At 39.1% G+C, this 21,210-nt stretch overlaps 1 protein-coding gene across 8 annotated transcripts in view; it reads left to right on the top strand.

Moving 5' to 3' along the window:
- LOC140716884 (nectin-1-like) overlaps positions 1-21,210 on the top strand; it is a 539,485-nt gene that overhangs the window by 173,020 nt on the left and 345,255 nt on the right. For all 8 annotated transcript variants that reach the window (XM_073029909.1, XM_073029905.1, XM_073029910.1 and 5 more), the window contains exon 5: positions 12,127-12,278. In XM_073029909.1, coding sequence (XP_072886010.1) covers positions 12,127-12,278 — 152 coding nt within the window. The remainder of the gene's footprint in view (positions 1-12,126; positions 12,279-21,210) is intronic.

The following is a 21,210-nucleotide window of genomic DNA, read 5'->3' as shown; positions in this document are numbered from 1 at the left end:
TTAATCCTTTCCCTTTATCTCAGGTCTGTAAGTCCTGGCAACATTCTTGTAAATTTTCCCTGCGCTCAATTAGGCACCTTTCTAGAACGACTGCTGCTGGGATGTATCCATATGGAATGTGGGCTGAATATGTTCCCATTGACACTTCCCACATCCTCATTCACTCAAGAAAAATTCCCTCCTGCATCAGATATTGGAAAAAATAAGGATACTAGTGGGCACATTCCCGACCAATCATTGATGCCTTTGATGTGAATGGGTTGGATGATTAGTGGGAAGAAGTTAGAACTCACAAAACTGTGTTTGCAGGCCCACATGTGAATAAGGGGTGTGTGTGTGTGATTTTGAGTGTTCTCAGAACATGTGATTCAAACCAGGGTTATGCAGGAATTTCAGAAACAAAAATATACTTTTCTGTAGTATGCATGATTTTTGCTGTATTCCATTTGCACCTAATATAGACAAGAATTTTCCTGTGTTACTAAGCTAAAGTGAGGTCATTCTCCTGTTTTTTGTTGGTTGGAAATTGGGTGGATGGCAGCTATAAAGATACTCACCCGTCAGTCTGCGTGTTGTACAGAAGAGATGCAGTTCTGGGGAATTGTGCAGAGGATATCTGGCTCTTGACCCCAATCACTGGATTCTCTCTTTACTGCTCCTGTATGTCAGTGTTCTTTGATGGAGATCCAGTGGGACCAGGACAGTTTATTCCTCATTTCCGTATGTCCTTTCCTGATATCTAATTGTCAGTTCCTGGAAGCATGGGAGGTTTGCTCCATTACGTCAGTGTTGACGGATGCAGAGCCAGGTGCGTACCAGCAAACAGGGAACCTGAATCCCATTTTGACTGCCCATCTGCTCAAGTGTGGCACTTAGTTACAACTAATGCTGCTTAAAGTTGAAAAGTTAGAATTTTAAAGTAAATTTATAATCAAAGTACATATATGTTGCTATATGCTACCTTGAGATTAATTTTTTTGCAGACATTTTCAGGAAAAGAGAAATACAATAGAATTTTACAAAAAAACTGTCCATAAAAGCTGACAAACACCAACGTGCAAAGGAATGCAAACTGCAAATACCTCCTGCCCAACAGTAGTAGCAAGAAGAGGGCCTGGTCTGGAAGTTAAGGGTTTTTTTTGATGAATGCTGCTTTCATGGAACTGTACTCAATGGGGGGAGGGCTTCACCTGTGATGGACTGGGCTGCCTCCACCAAATTCTGGAGCTTTTCTCCGTTCCTTGTCATTGGTGCTTCCATACCAGGCTGTGATGCAACCAGTTGGGGTACTCTCCACTGTATATCTATAAAAGTTTGTCAAAGTTTTAGATGACGTGCCAAATCTACGCAAACCGCAAAGAAAGTAGCGAAGCTGCCGTGCCTTCTCTGCAGTGACACCTTGTGCTGGACTGAGACAACGGTGTGGATCCCAGCAAATCTCCAACTTACACCCCCACCCAAACGCAGACCGTTAGTACAGCTGGATGCATCCGTGCGCAGAGAGTGGTGGAGAAGTTGGAGGAGCGGTGGGAATATCAATATTAAGTAGGTGGAGATAGCCAGCATCAGTCCTGGATCAAGACTGGGTTGGAGATTAGCTCAGAGTTGGATTGATCTGGAGGCAAATCATCTGTTTCAATTTGAGCAAGTGAAGTGATGGGGAAGGGTGGATGGTGGTTTTGGAGAGGCAGAACCGTGGCTCAGCCAGAAGTCCAGGTAAATGCAATTTTTTAGAAATTTGCACATAAATTGAGAGAAGCACTAAGACTAGAAATGAGCAAAACTACACACCCTCTGTGCTTTTACCTATCCCATCAAGAAAACTAATTACAACAGTTAACTGTTAACACCGTGAAGAAAGTCATAAACGGAAACTATGGGCCTGTTAGTCTGACCTCAGCGCTTGGGAAGATGTTGGAGTTGGTTATTAAGGTTGAGGACTTGAGGTACTTGAAGGCATATGATTTTAAAAATAGACTGTAGTCAGCATGGTTTCCCTCAAAGGAAAATCTTGCCTGACACATCTGTTAGAATTATTTGAAGAAATAACAAGCAGGATAGACAAAGGAGAATCAGTTGATGTTGTGTACTTGGATTTTCAGAAGGCCTTTGACAAGGTGCCACATATGAGGCTGCTTAACAAGCTATGAGCCCTTGGTATTACAGAGAAGATTCTAGCAAGGATAAAACAGTGACTGACTGGCAGGAGGCAAAGAGTGGGAATAAAGGGAGCCTTTTCTGACTGGCTGCCAGTGACTAGTGATGTTCCACAGGGGTTCGTGTAGGGACTGATTCTTTTTACATTATATGTCAATGATTTGAATGATGGAATTGATGGCTTTTTTCAAAGTTTGCAGATTTTATGAAGATAGATGGAGGGCCAGGTAGTTTTGAGGAAATAGGCTACAAAAGGAGTTAGATGGATTAGGAGAATTGGCAAAGAAATGGCAGATGGAATACAGTGTCAGAAAGTGTATGGTCATGTACTTTGGTAGAAGAAATGAAAGGATTGACTATTTTCTAAATGGAGAGAAAATACAAAAAAAAACTGAAGTGCAAAGGAAGTTAGGAGTCCTTGTGCAAGATTCCCTGAAGATTAATTTGCAGGCTGAGTCTGTGGTGAGAAAGGCAAATGCAATATTAGCATTCATTTCAAGAGGACTAGAATATAAAAACAAGGATGTGATGTTAAAACTTTATAGAGCACCAGTGAGGCCTCAGTTGGAGTATTGTGAGCAGTTTTGGGCTCCTTAGAAAGGATGAAACTGCAGAAGGTTCAAAGGAGGCTCATGAAAATGATAGCAGGGTTGAACGACGTCATAGAAAAGCTTTAGATGGCTCTGGGCCTGTATTCACTAGAATTCAGAAGATTGAGGGGTGACCTAGTTGAAATGTATCGAATGGTGAAAGGCCCTGGTAGAGTGAATGTGGAGAGGTTGTTTCCTGTGGTGGGAGAGACCAAGACAAGAGCATGTGGCCTCAGAATAAAGATGCATCCTTTTAAAACAGGGATGAGGAGGAATTTCTTTAGCCAGAGAGTGGTAAATCTGTGGAATTCTTTGCTGCAGGCTGCTGTGGAGGTCAAGCCTTTATGTATATATAGGGCAGAGGTTGATAGATTCTTGATTTGTTAGGGCATGAAGGGATACAGGGAGAAGGCAGGAGATTTGGGCTGAGAGGAAAATTGGATCAGCCAGATGAATTGGTGGAATAGACTCGATGGGCCAAATAGCCTAATTCTGCTCCTATACCTTATGGTCTTATAACCTGAGTAGAGTCAGCATGGCTTCATGAGAAAAATTGATTAGGTAGAGTCTTTGAGGAAGTAACACCCAAAAGGGAACCAGGAACATGTTTTGATTTTGAAAAGGCATTTGAGAAGAGCTTTTGGGAGGTCTCAAGATGGCGCTTATGGAGTGAAGCGGTTTTAGGCTTTGCTCCAAACCTTTTACTTTTTTTTAAACCTACAAACACCCCCTAATTGATCTTTTTATACCTATTCTAAAGGGGTTTAAACATATGAAATTTTTTTCAACTGTTTGAAACATCTTCAACTCGCTGAAATGTCTAAAGCAAAGGAACCGAAACAGACGAAAGAACCGGTAACTTTAGAAGCAATTGCGAATCTTATGGACGACAGACTTGGAAAACTGGAGAGTAAATTAACCGCAAAGCTTTCTACGTTCGATGAAACTTTAAAGTCATTTGATGCAAAACTTCAAGCACTTACACTGGAGTCACAAAAACAACAAGCAAGTATTTTAGTTCTTGAAGAAGCCGCTCGCCAGAAAGATCGTATAATTGAAACTTTGCAACAACAGCAAACTTCGACTTTTCAACAGATGGATTATTATAAATTTAAAATTACTGATCTCGAAAACCGCTCTCGAAGACAAAATCTTCGGTTAATTGGGATTCCGGAAAAATTTGAGAATGGTTTAATGGATGTCTTTGGCTCAGAAGTACTGGATTCTCCTCCAACAATCGACCGTGCACATCGCATCTCTCGTTTTCATTCAGATTCAAGTTTGAAACCACGACAAGTAATTCTCCGGATCCATTACCCTCATACCAAAGAGCGTTTGATTCGGGCTGCACGGAAAAAGGTTATGATCAGCTTTCAAGATTTTAAATTCCGTATTCTGGAAGATTATATTCCCGAAGTTTTAAGGGCAAGAATGGCTTTTAAATCGGTTATGTCGGAAATTCATCAGAAAGGCTATAAGCAAGCGCTGTTATTTCCAGCACATTTGAGAGTTTCTCTCGAAGACGGAACTTATCGGCTGTTTAAATCTCCAGCGGATGCTCAAAAATTTCTGGAAGAATAACATTTTATCGGGTTGACTAATGTAATAATTAGTCTATAGATTTGGATCTTCTATAAAATGATGTTTTTTTTAATGTATGGCTTACATGTATTTTTTATACATGGTAAAAGTTTTTGGTTTATTTTGAATTTGTTATTTTTTCATATTATTAATCTGTTAGTTTTGAAAGTAATTTATTAGGGTTTTCTTTTAAGTTCGTATACACTTTTTTAAATAGTTTTTAACGTTTAAATATTAAGATTTTTAAAAAAAATAAAATGTCGTTTCTTCTTCCCGAAAGGCTTTAGTGCTTGGAATGTCATATCCGTTTTGATGTGTTTGAATAAGTTTTAAACTTTCTTTTAAAACACTAATTTAGTATTATTCATTTATGGGTTTTATCATTTTAATTCTTTTTTAAAATCCTTTTGTTTTATATATATATATATATATATATATATATATATATATATATATATAATACTAACTTTATATTTTAATTTTTGTTATACCAACCCTTTCTTATAATATGGGTGGTTTGTATCTTTTATTCAACTTTTTTTTGTTTGAATTGCCGTCTTGAGACATGGGAATAATCTTAGTGTTAGATTGCTTGCTTGCCTCTTTTTGGCTTTTCCTGGGGTTTTGAGGGTGGAGGGAGGGGGATTTTTCTTTTTTCTTTCTGCTTGCTTTGTGCTTAGCTTTACTTCATGGGCTTATATGAAACTACAAAAATGGCTGCAGTGTCGTGACTTCCGGTTCCTTCCTGAACTTACATCCCTCTTCCGGATTCATGAGTTCATCTTTTTTTTAACCTTATGTGTTAATTGTAACAAATATTGTCAATATGGATAGGGTTATTTGTTTCTTGGAATACTAATGGTTTAAATCATCCGATCAAACGGAAAAAAATATTCAAAGTATTCCATAGAATGAATGCTAATGTTATCTTTGTACAAGAGACTCATGTTAGGAAGGTGGATAGTCAACGCTTTTTTTAGGTTTTGGAAAGGCCAACAATATCACTCGAATTCTCAAGCCAAAGTAAGAGGCGTTTCTATTTTTATAGATTCTTCAACCTCCTTTATACATCATGAAACAATTTCAGACCCACAAGGTAGATTTTTGCTTATTACTGGTCTACTTTTTAATCAAAAAGTAGTTTTAGTTAATGTTTATGCTCCAAATACTGATTGTCCTGAATTTTTAAAGTGTCTATTTACATCCTTTCCCAATTTGAATCAGTATAGACTGATAATGGGTGGGGATTTTAACTGTTGTTTAAACCCTTCGATGGATAGATCCAAGTCCACACAAGTTCTTCCGAATAAATCGGCCTCTCTTATCAACTCCTTTATGACTGATTCAGCAATTTGCGAAATTTGGCGTTTTTTACACCCCAATGACAAAGAGTTTTCTTACTTTTCTCATGTTTATCATAATTATTCAAGAATTGATTACTTTTTCATTGATCACCGTTTACTTACAGATGTTATAGATTGTAAATATAACTCTATTACCATTTCTGATCATGCACCTTTGAAGTTATCTATTAAGATAATGGATTCATCTATTAATACTAAATCTTGGAGGTTCAACTCTATTTTATTGCAGGACTTAGACTTTGTTAATTTTATTAAACAACAAATTGATTTGTTTTTCTCAACAAATTCTACAGCAGAGATCTCTAGTGGAATCTTATGGGACACTTTTAAAGCATTTATTCGTGGACAGATTATTTCATACTCTGCTGGAGTTAGGAAACGAACTAATTCTAAAATATTAACATTGGTTGACAAAATCAAAGCAATTGATAAGATTTATTCAGTGACTCCCAGCAAAAAACTTTATAAAGAAAGAGTGGAACTTCAAATGGAGCATAGTTTGTTATTATCCTCTTCGATTGAAAATCAGTTAATTAAATCTAGAACCCAGTTTTATATATATGGAGATAAGTCTGGTAAATTATTGGCTAATCAATTGAAAACTGCTTTGATTAAACAACAGATTACTAGGATTCGTAAACAAGATGGCACTCTGACGATTGACCATAAAGAGATAAATAAAGCCTTTCAAGATTTTTATAATTCCTTATATCAATCAGAATTTGCTGAGGATTCTTCTATAATAGATGAATTTTTAAGGAAATTGAATATTCCAAAATTAACAGTAGAGGATAGTGTATTCTTAGATACACCTATCCCGGAAACTGAAATAAAAAAGGCTATTTCTTCAATGAATTCCGGTAAAGCTTCTGGTCCAGATGGTTATTCTGCAGAATTTTTAAAGTCTTTTTCCTCTATACTTTCTCCTTGGCTTTGTAAAATTTTTAAAGATGGGTTAATTATAGGTAAATTGCCACAATCTTTTTATGAAGCTTCTATTTCTTTAATCCTTAAAAAAGATAAAGACCCTATTGAATGTGCATCCTATCGGCCTATATCCTTGCTGAATACGGATTTTAAGATTTTTAGTAAAATTTTGGCTACTAGATTAGAAAATATATTACCTCGAATCATTTCTGAAGATCAGACTGGATTTATTAAAAATCGCTATTCATCTTTTAACATTAGAAAATTAATTAACATTATTTATACTCCTTCATCCAAAATACCAGAATGTGTCATTTCTTTAGATGCTGAAAAAGCACTTGATAGAGTTGAATGGCCATATTTATCTAATACGATGCAGCATTTTAATTTTAGTTCAAAATTTATATCATGGATTAAGTTAATATACTATAAACCCTTGGCTTCGGTTTTTACCAATTATCAAAGATCCCCTTTTTTTCAGTTATTTCGTGGTACAAGGAAGGCTGTCCTTTAAGTCCTTTATTATTTGACATTGCTTTGGTACCTTTGGCTATAGCCATTCGTGAATCACCTAATATGTTGGGTATTACTCGTGGGGAGGGGACGTATAAGGTATCATTATATGCTGATGATTTGTTACTATACATATCCGACCCTGAAAGATCTATTCCTGCTATTTCGTCCTTGCTTGCTCAGTTTAGTAACTTGTCTGGTTATAAATTGAATTTTAATAAGAGTGAATTATTTCCATTAAATATGCAAGTTCCAATTTATAAACATTTACCATTTAAAGTAGTTACAGATTATTTTACTTATTTAGGCATTAAGATTACTAAAAAACATAAAGATTTATTTAAAGTTAACTTTTTACCCTTAATTGACCAAGTTAAGCAACTTGCTATCAGGTGGTCTCCGCTATCTTTGTCATTGGTTGGTAGAATTAATGCTATTAAGATGATGGTATTACCCAAATTCTTATATCTATTTCAAGCATTACCTATTTTAATTCCTAAATCTTTTTTTGATATTGTTGACTCTAAAATACCTTCTTATCTATGGCAGAACAAAAATCCTAGACTAGGTAAAAAAAATATTTACAGAAGCCTAAGAAGGAGGGTGGTTTGGCTTTGTCAAACTTGAGATTTTACTATTGGGCAGTTAATATACGATATTTAATATTTTGGACACAAGAATTGACTGCAGCTGCCTGCCCACAATGGGTAAATTTGGAATGTAAATCTGTACAAGACTTTTCATTGTTTTCAATCTTAGGATCTTCGCTTCCTTTTTATTTATCTAAATTGAGTAAACAAATAACAAATCCTATAATCAAATATACATTGCGAATTTGGTTTCAATTTCGTAAATTTTTTTGTTGGAATAAGTTTATTTTATCATGCCCTATAATATCTAACTATTCTTTTCGGCCCTCTTTTATGGATCAAGCTTTTCTCTTATGGAAAACAAAAGGTATAACATGTTTTCGTGATTTGTTTTTAGATGATAGTGTTATGTCCTTTGAAGAGCTATCTAATAAATATAACATACCTAAAACCCTTTTTTTTAGATATTTGCAAGTTAGAAATTTTTTGTATAATGAGTTACAGTCTTTTCTGAAATTATGTCCATTGGACATTACCGAAAGAATTTTAGCTCTGAACCCTTGTCAAAAGGGTTTAGTAGCTATTATTTATAATATGATCATGAAAATACAGCCAGAAGTATCAGAAAAAATTAAGAAGGAATGAGAAGAAGAACTTCATTGTCTTATATCCACTGAACAGTGGGAGAAAATCTTACTGTTAGTCAATTCGTCCTCTATTTGTGCTAAACATGCCCTAATACAATTTAAGGTTGTACATAGAGCTCATATGTCTAAGGATAAACTTGCTAGATTTTACTCTTATGTTAATCCAACCTGTGACAGATGTCATTCTGATGTTGCTTCATTGATCCATATGTTTTGGTCTTGTCCTTGTTTACAAAATTACTGGAAAGATATTTTCAGTATTATTTCAAGAGTTCTGAATATCAATTTCCAACCGCATCCTTTTACTGCAATTTTTGGTTTACCAATGGTGGATAATAGTCGTTTATCCTCTTCATCTCGACGAATGATTGCATTTGTTACATTAATGGCTAGAAGATCTATTTTATTGAACTGGAAAGAAATTAATCCTCCAACTATATTTCAGTGGTTCTCTCAAACTATTTCTTGTTTGAGTTTAGAAAAAATTAGAAGTGTTGTTTTTGATCCTTTAGTTAAATTTGAAGAAACTTGGAGACCATTTATACAACATTTTCATATGAGTTAAATTGTCTTTTCCTAAACCTCACTTTGATTATTCTTAATTATTTGGATGGAGGTTTGGAGTTATTGGCACTACTGTATGTACTTAACATTATGCAATGGCCCATGTTGGTTAGTTTTTTTTCCTTTTTTTGGGGGGTTGTTTTTTTTTCTTTTTGTCTCTTTTGTTCATAAATACTTTGAGTTTGGGAGGCTATATATATTGATTATTATATATTTGAATGTCTACTTAAACTATTAATTATGTACTCAAACACTTTGTATTCATGTTTCATTTATGTTTGTTTAAAAATTAATAAAAAGATTTAAAAAGAAAGAAAGAAAGAGAAGAGCTTTTGCAAGATAAGAACTCGGTATTGAAGGTACTATACCAGCATGGATAAAAGTGACTCACAAGCAGAAAGTTAGAAGTAAGAATGAGAGGGTCAATTTCAGGTTGACAACCTGCATCCAGTGTGGTGTCACAGGGACTGGTGCTGAGACTGACGTCATTTACAATTAGAGGAATGAAGTGATTGTTCTCGAGCTAAATTTGCAGATGATACTTAAATGGTGGGATGGCAAATTTGGAGGAAGTTAAATGATTAGGTAGAAAATTGCTGAATGGTTGTAATAGAGGAAAATGTGAAATAATTTGCTTTGAAAGGAAGAATGATAAAATAGATTTAAGTGGAGATAGCTGCAGCACAGACGGATTTAGGGGTCCTTGTATATGAAACATAAAGTGAGAATCAAGAAGGCTTAGGTAATGCTGGCTTTCATTTCAAAGGGATTGGAGTATAAAAATAGGAAAGAATTACTAGGACTGTACAAAGCCACATCTGTGTGCAGTTTTCGTCCCCTTATTTAGGGGATGATATATTATCATTGGAGAGAGTTTGTAGAAGATTCACTAGCATGATCCTAGGTGTCGACTAGAGCATTTATCCTATGAAGAAAAAAAATGAACATGTTGAGTCCATTCTTATTGTAGTTTAAATAATGATCGTTGATCTTAATCAAGCCAGCAAATTACTTAAGGGCTTGATAGATTAAGTGCAGCAGGTAGGAGGTGGGGGAATGTTTCCTATCATTGGAGAGTCTAGGACCAGAAGACATGGAGTCAGAATAAGGTACATCCATTTAAGACTAAGATGAGGAAGAATTTCTCCAAAAGGGCTGTGAGTCTTTGGAATTCCTTGCCCAGAAAGCTATGGAGGTGGAATCCTTGAATATATTCAAAGTTCATAAATTTGTAATCATTAAGGGGGTCAAGTATTATGTGAATAGGATGGGAAGGTGAACTTGAGGAAAGTTGGATTAATATGATCATATTGAATGTTAACCAGCTGGTGATGTAGTGGCATCAGCACTGGACTTCGAGGCAAATGGTCCCATGTTCGAATCAACCTTGCACGTTTTCCATCTGTGCTGGGTTGAGCGCTGAGTTAGCAACTCGGCCTTGCAAAGAACAGACAAATGCTGTAGAAATAGCAAAAATGCTGCTCGATGTACCACAAGGCTCAAAAAGGAACAACATACTGAACATTAAAGCAAGCTCAAGCCCAACTCCTGTTTCTGTTTTATGACATTTTGGTCTTGTTTCCCAGGTGGCAAAATCGTTCTTCAGTGTTAATTATTCCAGTTTAAATTTCCTGATAGCATTGAAAAGCTTCAAGTCTAAGCTCACTTCTGCAAGCTTCCATGGCATATAATATTTGCTTAAATTTATGAATGCAAACTTAATGCAGTAACAGATGTGTATGTGTGATTAGTATATTTATCATGTATTCTAAATCTCCAGAATGGAAATGTAAAAACACTATGTAAAGTTGACAGTAGACTATTTTAATTTCAATTCTTTTCTTTCATGAAATAATTTTGAAAAACAATGGCATGCTGATAGCTTGAATCAAAAAAGAAATATTTCTGCAGTGCAGTTGTCTGGAAATTACACGTGATTGGACTGCAAAATTCTAAATTGGCTGAATGTCACAGTTCTGGACAAAAATATTGACCACAATCTAGCCTTTGGGAGAAGCTGAGGCCTTGAAGTAAAATCTTTAATGAAGGTAATAAAATGTCACTACTGACAATTCAGGAGTAATTTAAGAAATTAGATTGCATATAAAAAAGAAATGGGAATCATGATGTCAGTTTGGATTTTTGCCTGTCTGGCACTCTGACACTAACATGGTGGACCTTTCACATGCCTTATTTATCTGCTTGACCATTGCATCTTGTTATGAGGGAAGCAAGGACCTGACTGGAGCAGAGCTTTTGGGGTTTGTTTTTTTTTTGTTTATTGTTCATGGCATGTAGATATCACTGGCATTTGCTTTTTCCTAGGAGCCTTTGAGTAAGGATGGCAATTTTCCTTTCCTGAAGAGCATTAATGGTCCAATCCAAGAGTTTCATGATCGCGAGTTCAGTCTTTCATTTTGCATTAGTTCAATAACTTGAATTTGAATTCCCTACTGGAGACAGTGAGTTTTAAATCTATCCAGATATCAAGATACTATTCCTTTATTAAGCCTCAGAGTGTAGCAGACTCTTCGCGACGGGTCATGGGCACATCTCTCCCCACCATTCGTCGTATCTACAGGAGGCGCTGCTTCAGGAAGGCAACATCCATCATTAAAGATCTCCATCATTTGGACCATGTCATTTTCTCGCAGCTGCCCTCGAGCAGGAATTACAGAAGCCTGAAGACCCACGCTACAGTTTCAAAAACAGCTACTCCCTTCAGCCTTTCAGTTCTTGAAATAATCGGTACAACCCTAATCACTATGGTTTAGCAAAGTTATGACTACTTTGCACTGCATAGACTTTCTTTTTGTTCAGGTTGTGTTTTTTCTTTTATAAAGCTGTCGATAATTTGTGTTGTTTTTTTTTGTGAAAGCTGCTTATCTGATGCTCTGTGATGCCTGCCGCAAATAAGTTTTTCATTGCACCTGTGCATACACTTACTTGTGCAGATGGCAATAACTCAACTTTATTTAACCACTATGTGGCACTTAAGCAGGTCCTTGAGTTCTAACTGAAAGATTGCTGTCAATGTGGTTCACACCTTTGTAACTGCACAGAGGGAGGAGGTATAATTGCTCTTTGTAGCCCTGATGACTTCCAGGGAGCCCAGGGTTTTGAAATGAAGAGTCACCAGTCTGGTTCTGCATGAATGTGGACCTTTTGAAATGACTTTGTTTACTTTATTCAGGTTAAATGGGTCGCTGCCTGTAAACGTGGAACATCAGAACACCACGCTGCTCTTCAAAGGGGCTGTGACCTACGACCTTGCCGGAACCTATGTCTGTGAGGCTACGAATGCCATTGGTACACGATCAGGTCTGGTTGAAGTCAATATCACAGGTAGGAAAGAACCTCCAGACAGATCTTCATTAACTAATGCTTTGCTGATCTGAAACCTAACTTTGCCACAACTGCAGCTGCATGATTGGTGTGTTGGGGCCCTGTTCTCTCTGCTTCCTCGCTGGTTCCAGCAACTTGCAGGTATCGCCTCCCTTTCTGTAATTCTCACACAAGTCTACTTTTGCAAAACCACTGTTGTGCAGACTTCGAAGTTGTGGCTTACATCTAGACGGAGGAGGACAGGGTGTGGGAAGCAGTAGTGTCAAATAGTCGAAGAAAGCTAACCCAAAGCTGAATAGGTTGCAGGCGCGTGAACTCTTGTGTTATGACGTGGGGATTTGTGGGTGGCAAGGACGTTGCTTTATGATTGTAGATGTGCAATATGACACTAGTCATCACCCTATTTTTTAGGACAGGGTCTGAGAGGCACTCTAACTTCACACTTGCGTCCAGGTATAAGATGAAACTTCAGTCTTGGGGTTCCTCTCACTGACTATTCTGGGCTGTCGTAATAGCAAGCGAAAGGGCTGATTTGAAAACGCACTGAAATTAATAAGGAGAGACAACAGTGATGCACAAGGGCAAGGTACAAACTCATCAAGTTTATCAGCTTATATTAACATATTAAGGTGCAGGACTAATGAGCAGAGCTTTGTCTGTGAGATGACTTAAGGATCAGTAGGGGAATTGTAAAAGGCAATGTGGAAATGAGCAGAATCTTCAACGTTCTGTGTCCAGTTACCTGGCTGAGCATGGATAAAGTTGTATCACAGCGTAAAACAACAGCTGAATGATTTTGGTTTGCCAGCAACCTGTTATGCTGCTGGTGTTCAGGGCAGCAATGAAGGTCCTCCATCTCTGACAGTGTTCAGGGCTTTCTTCATCATGTTAGTAGCTTCCTCTCGGTGTACTCTACTGTCAGTCACATAAGCCCTGGGTGGAGCCTTGGGGATACTGTTGAACTTAGATGTAGAAGGATTCTTTAGTGCTGTTTCTGTAGCAATTTTGTTTTACCAGTCAGGGTTGTTGGTCCTCAGGTGAACCCCCAAAACAGGAGGAACGGTGGACCATTCTTAGTCTGGTCTCTACCCTTTGACCTGTTTGGCATAGGTGACCAAAGCATAAAGCCTCGACTCCAGCCAATATAGCTCTCTGAGTCACTGAAGCACATAAGCCTCCAAACCCAACGGCAAGGTTGTGGTCCTCTTGGTGGATGCTCAATTTAAGCGCCGTGAAACTCAACCAGTTCCCTCACATTCCACCCACTGTGTGAAAGGACAAGTACAGGCTCGGCCAGTCACTGTGTAACCAGAATCTGTTTATTCAGTAGGATAATCTCACCCAATCTGCTGGGATTGTGTGTTTAACAGAAAGTAGATTATTCACTCCCAGACTGTGCCTGATCATTAATGCATGGATCAAAGCTTACTCAATGTCATTGTTTGGAATTATTGGTTATTCTTTATATAATTGAATGGAGCTGCTGTTTATTGATCAGGCCAAGAGTTGTCATCCACCTCCCCTTCTCTCCCCCCCCCCCCCCATTCCTTCATAAACACATGGATTACCTGCTGGTGCAGAAACCTGGGGAAACTGCTTTTCCCTCGTGGTATTTGAGCTTTGGTTTCACAGTGCGCCACTGCATTAGGGAATAAATATGGACAACAGTGGATATAACTTGATTAGTACTGGAAAATGCCCACTGGATTTGAGGGAGCATATCTTGTTCATTATTGAAGTGTGTTGATGAATAGAGTTAGACAAAAGCATCCCTTCCCATCCTGACATCCTGACCAGGAACGTAAGATGGCCAAGGGTTGCAGGGTGATTTGCTGTTCAACCTTTGTATTCTTTTCTCCAAAGCTTGAATGAAGTCTGCAGCCAGTCCTTCTTTTGGATGAGTGATTTGTAACGACATTGTGCTTTTGTTACCTCTTGAAGGAATGGTACCTGAATTTTGGGCTCATGAGCAAGAAGTATTTTTGGATTCTGTTGCCTGGAATTTAGAAGTTTAAGGCATGATCTGATTAAATTTAATACATATTTTTGCAGCGGTGCACAACTTTTCCCTGCAGAGAGGGGCTGTCTGAAAATTTTTTGAGGGGCTTCTCACACAAAAGTGGAAATCCCAAAGTTGCCCTCATTCTGAGGGTGTGCTCCCACAGGACTCCTTATGGACTCCTCTTCCCAGAATTGCCATTGGAAATTTGCCCAATGAGTAAGCACCACATTACTCCATGCACAGCTTCATCCACTCCATTCCTCTCTACAGATTGGAATAGTTCTCAGGGAGAGAGGCAGTTACATTTCCATCTAATGAGCTAGCAAAAATTGTTAAATTCATTTCAATATATTTAATTATTTTCTATTGTGGTTTTAAACCTTTTAATTTATTTTCAATTCTTTAAGGTCTTTTTTTAAAATTCTTTTTAGTAGTATGATTGACCAGTTTTGTTTTTGAGAAGTTGTAAATATGAGAGACATCCATAGCTGCTCACTATATTCAATATTTTTGACAGCTGGCTAAGCCGGGAGATGTGGCTTAGCTGGTGACCAAAGCATTTCTGGTGGGGGGGGGGGGGGGTGGAAGCTTGCTGTTTTCACAAGAATGCAGGCCAATCAGCAGCCATTGCTTACTCAGGAAACAGCGAATAGCAGAGGGGTCAGTATGAGCCAAGCCTAGGGAAACAGTTCGGGGCCATGTGTTGTGCACATGTGGTATTATGGGAAACAAATGAAGTGGGTGAGGAACCAGTTCCAGTGGTAGTGGGACCTCTAAATGGGGGATGTAGCTTAAAGATGAGAAACAGAACTTTCAGGGGCAAAATTTAGTAATCATTGGTACACAAGATAGGATGTTCCCAAGAGCAGCAATTGGTGTTGAGAGATGTTAACCTTAATCCTGTGATTGAGAGGTTTTTGTTTCCCAAAGGAGGGAAAAAAGATTACAGAATTGGGTTACATATCACATGTAATTTAATGAACAGACTTGAAGGGCTGAATGGTGTCCTCTGCATACATGATTCCACCCTTACTGCTTCAGTATTTCCCTGTAGGTGATTGGCTGCAGTCTGTGGTGTTTTCTGGGAGCTGTTGGTCATGCAGTACTACTATTTTTACCAGTTATCTGGATGGAATGTCTGTATGTCTTCTTTAGAGCCAGTGATATCAACCTTGTTTGTTACACTGAGGAATAGTTTTAAACTCCACATGTGGCTGAATCTGGCTAGTATACAACGAGTTTTGGACAGGGCCATTGCTGGCGCTGTGAATCTGGTACATTCTTTGCTTGTAAACTCAGTATTCAGTGTCAGAATATGTTTTGCTAAGTTCTGCCTCAGCTCTCTGCCATGTCACCTGCACACAGAACAATTGAAGCAGTTCTGCGTCAAGTCATTAACAGCAGATGCTCGCAATTCTTTCCAGAAATGGATCCACCCGTACAAAGAATCCTATCAAAATGTTCAGCAGCCTGAATGAGATAACACCTTTGGTTTAATTGCACGATTTGTGCTGTTTTCCTAGCTCCTGCATCCCGTGTCTACTGGGCTGTCAGTCAGGGCTCTCTTCATCCTGTCGCTCTACTAGCTTGTGCATTTTACTGGAAAATAGAGGAAGGGTTCGTCATTCAGATGATAAATTCAAGGTGCCATCTTCTGGTTTTCCTACAAATTAGAACATGTTCTGTTCCCCCTTTCAACTTATAAATTGTAACTTGTAAAGTGCAGCCTGAATTAAACTGGCAAGGGAAACAACTGAGCTAAGTTCAGCCCTAGTCTTTGCTCCTGCTGGCTACTTTAAAGCTAACAGAATTACTTTCTGGTTCATAATTACCCACTGTAGTGCCTTACCGAGAATATGGGGCAGAGATATCACATGATGTCACTTTTTTTTTAACCCAAGTTCAGAAGAGCAATGTTTTTATGGATACATGCACTGCAGGCATTTCTCCTCCTGATCTAATTGCCCTTGAGAAGGTGATGGTGAGCCACAGACTTGAACTCCCACAGGGCTGTTTGGAAAGATTACTGGATTTTGATCGATAGTGAGGAAGGAATGGTGCTGCATTTCCAAGATAAGATGGTTTGTTATTTTGAAGGGTACTTGGAAGTGTTGATTGAATGGGCAAGGCTTCTGGTTCTGATGTCAGGAGATATTGAGACTGGAGATGAAATGCCCAATGCATCTAGGAGGGTGTACTTGACATCAGAAGAGGTTTGGGTGGATTACTCAGAGCTGGAAGTTGCCCAGGCTAATTGAATTGACTTAATTTCTTACATCCTTCACATACTTGAGGAGTAAAAATCTTCACGTTGCGTCTCCGTCTAAATGTGCAGTGTGCAATCATAGTTATTTATAACAAATAGACCAGTCAATGTAATATAGAGTACACTCAGATCAGCGTGAGTTAATTGGTCTGATGGCCTGGTGGAAGAAGTTGTCCTGGCTTTTATGCCGCCGTACCGTTTCCCGGATGGTAGCAGCTGGAATGATTGTGGTTGGGGTGACTCGGGTCCCCAATGATCCTTTTTACACACCTGTCCTTGTAAGTGTTCTGAATCAATCATGGGAAGTTCACAACTACAGATGCACTGGGCTGTCCGCACCACTCTCTGCAGAGTCCTGCAATTAAGGGAAGTACAGTTCCCATACCAGGCAGTGATGCAGCCAGTCAGGATGCTCTCAATTGTGCCCCTGTAGAAAGTTCTTAGGATTTGGGGGTCCATACCAAACTTCCTCAACCGTCTGAGGTGAAAGAGGCGCTGTTGTGCCTTTTTCACCACACAGCTGGTGTGTACAGACCACGTGAAGTTATTGGTGATGTGGATGCCAAGGAACTTAAAGCTATTTACCTTCTCAAACCCAGATCCATTGATGTCAATAGGGGTTAGCCCGTCTCCATTCCCCCTGTAATCCACAACCAGCTCCTTTGTTTTTGTGACATTGAGGGAAAGGTTGTTTTCTTGACACCACTGTGTCAGAGAGATGACTTTTCCCTGTAGGCCATCTCATTACTGTTTGAGACTAGGACAATCAACGTAGTGTTGTTGGCAAATTTAATTAGCAGATTAGACCTGTGGGTGGCAACAGGGAGTAAAGAAGGGGACTTAGTACACAGCCCTGAGGGGCTCCTGTATTGAGAGTCAAGGGGTGGAGGTGAGGGAGCCCACTCTTACCACCTGCTGGTGATCTGACAGGAAGTCCAGGATCCAGCTGCACAAGGCAGGATCAAGGTCAAGGTCTCTTGAGCTTCTTGTCGAGCCTGGATGGAACTATGGTGTTGAATGCTGAACTGCAGTCCAAGAACAGCATTCTCACATGAGCATCCTTCTTCTCCAGATGTGTAAGGACAGTGTGTAGAGTGGTAGCTATTGCGTCGTCTGTCAATCGGTTGTGTCGGTAGGCAAATTGTAGGGGGTCCAGTTTGATAAGGACTAGCATTTGGACAGAAACTGCAAGAGATTTCACCAGGACTGTTTCACCAGTCTGTTTTATTTTCCTTTCTGCTGAAATGCGTCCACAGTGCCATTGGCTAGGGAGATGCAGAATTTATAGCCAGCAGTGCTGAAGAACTGAAAAATAGAACATAGAATTATTGTAGAGCAGACTTGATGGACTGAATGGCCTAATTCTGCTCATATGTTTTATGGTCTTGTATATTTTCAAGCCAGGATGATGGAGGGGAATCCGTAGGGGGTGGTGTTTCCTTGGCCTGCTTGTTGCAGGTTTGGGAGGTGGTGTCAGAGTAGTCTCGGGGAGTAATCGCGATGAATTTTGTCGATGGTGAATGGAATAGACAGTCTGCCAGGGAGAACGTACTAACCCGTACATATAGCAGTGAAAATCAAACCCCAATCAGTGATCACTGGCGCTGTAAAGCGATCGGAATAACCACTGTTACCATGCAAACTAAATCAATGTGTTCCCATTAATCAATCTCCAGATAATGTACTCTGGATCAGATCCTGTTCAGTTTGAATGCGTGACTCACTGGAGAGGCCATTCTAGCTCTCTTATTGCATGCCACCATTTCTCTCCATTTGGGACTTTAAGGAGCAGCAAACTTGTGTTTGTACTTGTGTTGATTTTGATGGGACAACACAGTAGCGTAGCAGAGAGCGGAATATCATTGAACTGGGTTCGATACCACTGCTGGCCGTAAGGAGTTTCACACAGGTTTCCTCCCGCATTCCAAAGACATATGGGCTAGTTATGGGCATGCTATGTTGGCACCGGAAGTGTGGTGACTCTTTTTGGCACCATGGTGGCACAGCAGTTAGTGCACCGCTATTATAACTTGGGGCATCGGAGTTTGGGGCACAATTGGGTGCTGTTTGTACGTTCTCCCATAACCTTGTGGGTTTCCTGGGTTCTCTGGTTTCCTCCCACAGTACAAAGATGTACCAGTTAGTGGATTAATTGGTCATTGTAAATTGTCCTGTGATTAGCATAGGGTTAAATCGGTGGGTTGCTAGGAAGAGTGGCTTGTTGAGCCGGAAGGGCCTGTTCCAAAAGAATAAATAAATAAAACGGGGAAAGGGGACAACAATGGTCTGGGGCAGGGAGGGAGAAAGCAGGAGACAGTAATGGTCACCATTGGGCAGGGAGAACCATAGTCCCCACCAGATCTTGGACCACATCCTGTAGTTTTCTGTCTGGTCAGTATTATCCTGGTTTTGCATCAGTGTGTTTATGAACTGTATCATTAAGGAAAGATATTTAATGTTAATACACTGCAGATGTGTGTGATTTGCAGTTTCATAATATGCGAGCTTTTGTGGGTAAGTTAATGGAGTCATTTTTCTTTAGTTGGGGAGATGAGGATAATTTTTTTTTTAACACAGTGTATTGTCAAGAATGCCTTATCTAAGAGGGTGCTCGAAGCAGATTCAGGAGTGACTTACAAAAAGAAACTGATTTAGATTACTCCTTTCCAAGTATTTATGGTGCTCTTGAGAAACAGCAGTGCATGTATCTCTATATCTCTTGATTTTCTTAATATTCTGAAATTTGTCAGTCTCTGCTTTGAATGAACTCAATGACTTCCTCCAGGTTAGACAATTGCAGAGATTTGCCATCCTTGAATGAAGAGATTTCTTCTAATCTCAGTTCTAATAGCCTATTCTATATTCTGAGACTATGATCAGCTGGTTATTTCCACAGCCAGGGGAAAATGTACACGTGCATCCACCTTATGAAGTTGTTGAAAGTTTTTGAAAAATTCATTGTGATCACCTCTCAGTTTTCTAAACTCTACTGAGCTCCTCTATTCAATTCACCCAAAAGGTGGGGGAATTCAGCAGACCAGGCAGCACCTATGGAAAAGAGTACAGTTGTTGTTTTTGGGTCTGCTGAAGGGTCTCGGCCTGAAACGTCAACCGTACTCTTTTCCATAGATGCTGCCTGGCCTGCTGAGTTCCTCCAGTGTTTTGTGTGTATGTTCTGGAAATGTTTGCTGCTGTTCTCTCCCACTCATAATCGCCCCCTTGAGAACTGGATAAGACAGGTTGAGTGACCCAGATAATTTTTGACCAACTACCCAATAGTTTCATGGTCTCCTTTGATACCAATTTTTTTGTTGTAAATTCATTTAATTGAATTAATTTCTGTGAGATTCAAACATGTCTGCAGATTGAAGGTTCAGGCTGTACCCTGTACTGAGCAGAGCTTACACATTGTATGTTCTATGTTTGGAATTTAACACCAAACAGCCCATGCAATAAATGAGCTTGGCCGTGTTACCTGCAATTTGGCGGTGCCATGATTCCTTGTAAACTAGAATATTAGTCTAAAGAGGGTTCAGGAAATCCACCATTGGATGTGGTGCAGGTCATTCTGAATGATCACTGTTCCACTCCTAGATGCTGCCCTACAGGCTAGATGATGAACACTGCAGGGTACATTAATAGATTGAACAGTCTATGCAAATTGCATTGAAATATTTTGCAAATGATTATTGAAGGCAGTGAGTTTGATTTAAAGATGAGTCGTCATAGTAACGATATTTTAAATAGGCATAAAGGAGCATGTAAGCAGAGTCTAATGGTATAATGTAGCCAATTCTGCACTGACGATCAAGCAAATGGCTGATTAATGGCAGATTCTTCGTGGCCCATTTACTGGATTCTGTTTCTCGTGAGCTTAGACGCAAACAGATCCAGGTTCAGTAGGTTGACAGAGCTCAGCCGAAATGGCTGCTAATCACGAGCTCTGATTGATGTGGCAGTTCCCTCACCTGCAATTGTTTTTAAGCATGTAATAATAGAGTGTAACAGTGCAATGCCTTATCCGTACTCCAACCTGTCCTGCAAACTGTGGTGTAATGATGGATCATGACTTCTGTTTGTCCCTTCAGACAGATGGTTAGCTTGACTGACTTCACTCAAGTAGTCTGGGCTCCAGGTATTTTCTGCCAGTCTTAAATTGTTTTCAGGATTAAATTGAAGTTGATGATTACCTTTGCTTGAAGTACAGAGTTTTAGTACACGTAATCATTTTAATCTCAGTTATGGGATAATTATGTTAAGTACTTAAACGAATAACAGAGAAGCCCCAAATACCACAAAAGCTCTCTTAATCAAACCAAGATGAATCCATCTGATGATGATTTAATCATTTTTGTTGTTGTCTTCCGTGTTCTGCCGATATCTGAAGGAAGCAGTAGTGGGATGCTAACTTAATTTGGGCTTGGGCTTCAGTGTGGAGAGTGGTACTGTGATTCAAGGTCAATGCAACCTTTATATTCTATTCTGGTCAAGCAATTTTGTAGTAAATAAAAATTGTCTGGCGTTCATCACCAACCAACACAACCCTGTCAGATCACCTACTTCACTTTGCTGTTCCCACTTTCTCCTCCAGATCCTTTCATCCCTTTGGTATTAAGAAGTATATTTACCACTTCCTTGAACTTGATCTACCCACCTTCAGTGAT

The sequence above is a fragment of the Hemitrygon akajei genome, chromosome 26 (genome assembly GCF_048418815.1).
Source record: "Hemitrygon akajei chromosome 26, sHemAka1.3, whole genome shotgun sequence".
In the NCBI taxonomy this organism is placed as follows: Eukaryota; Metazoa; Chordata; class Chondrichthyes; order Myliobatiformes; family Dasyatidae; genus Hemitrygon; species Hemitrygon akajei.
This window is presented reverse-complemented; position numbering and strand designations above follow the sequence as displayed.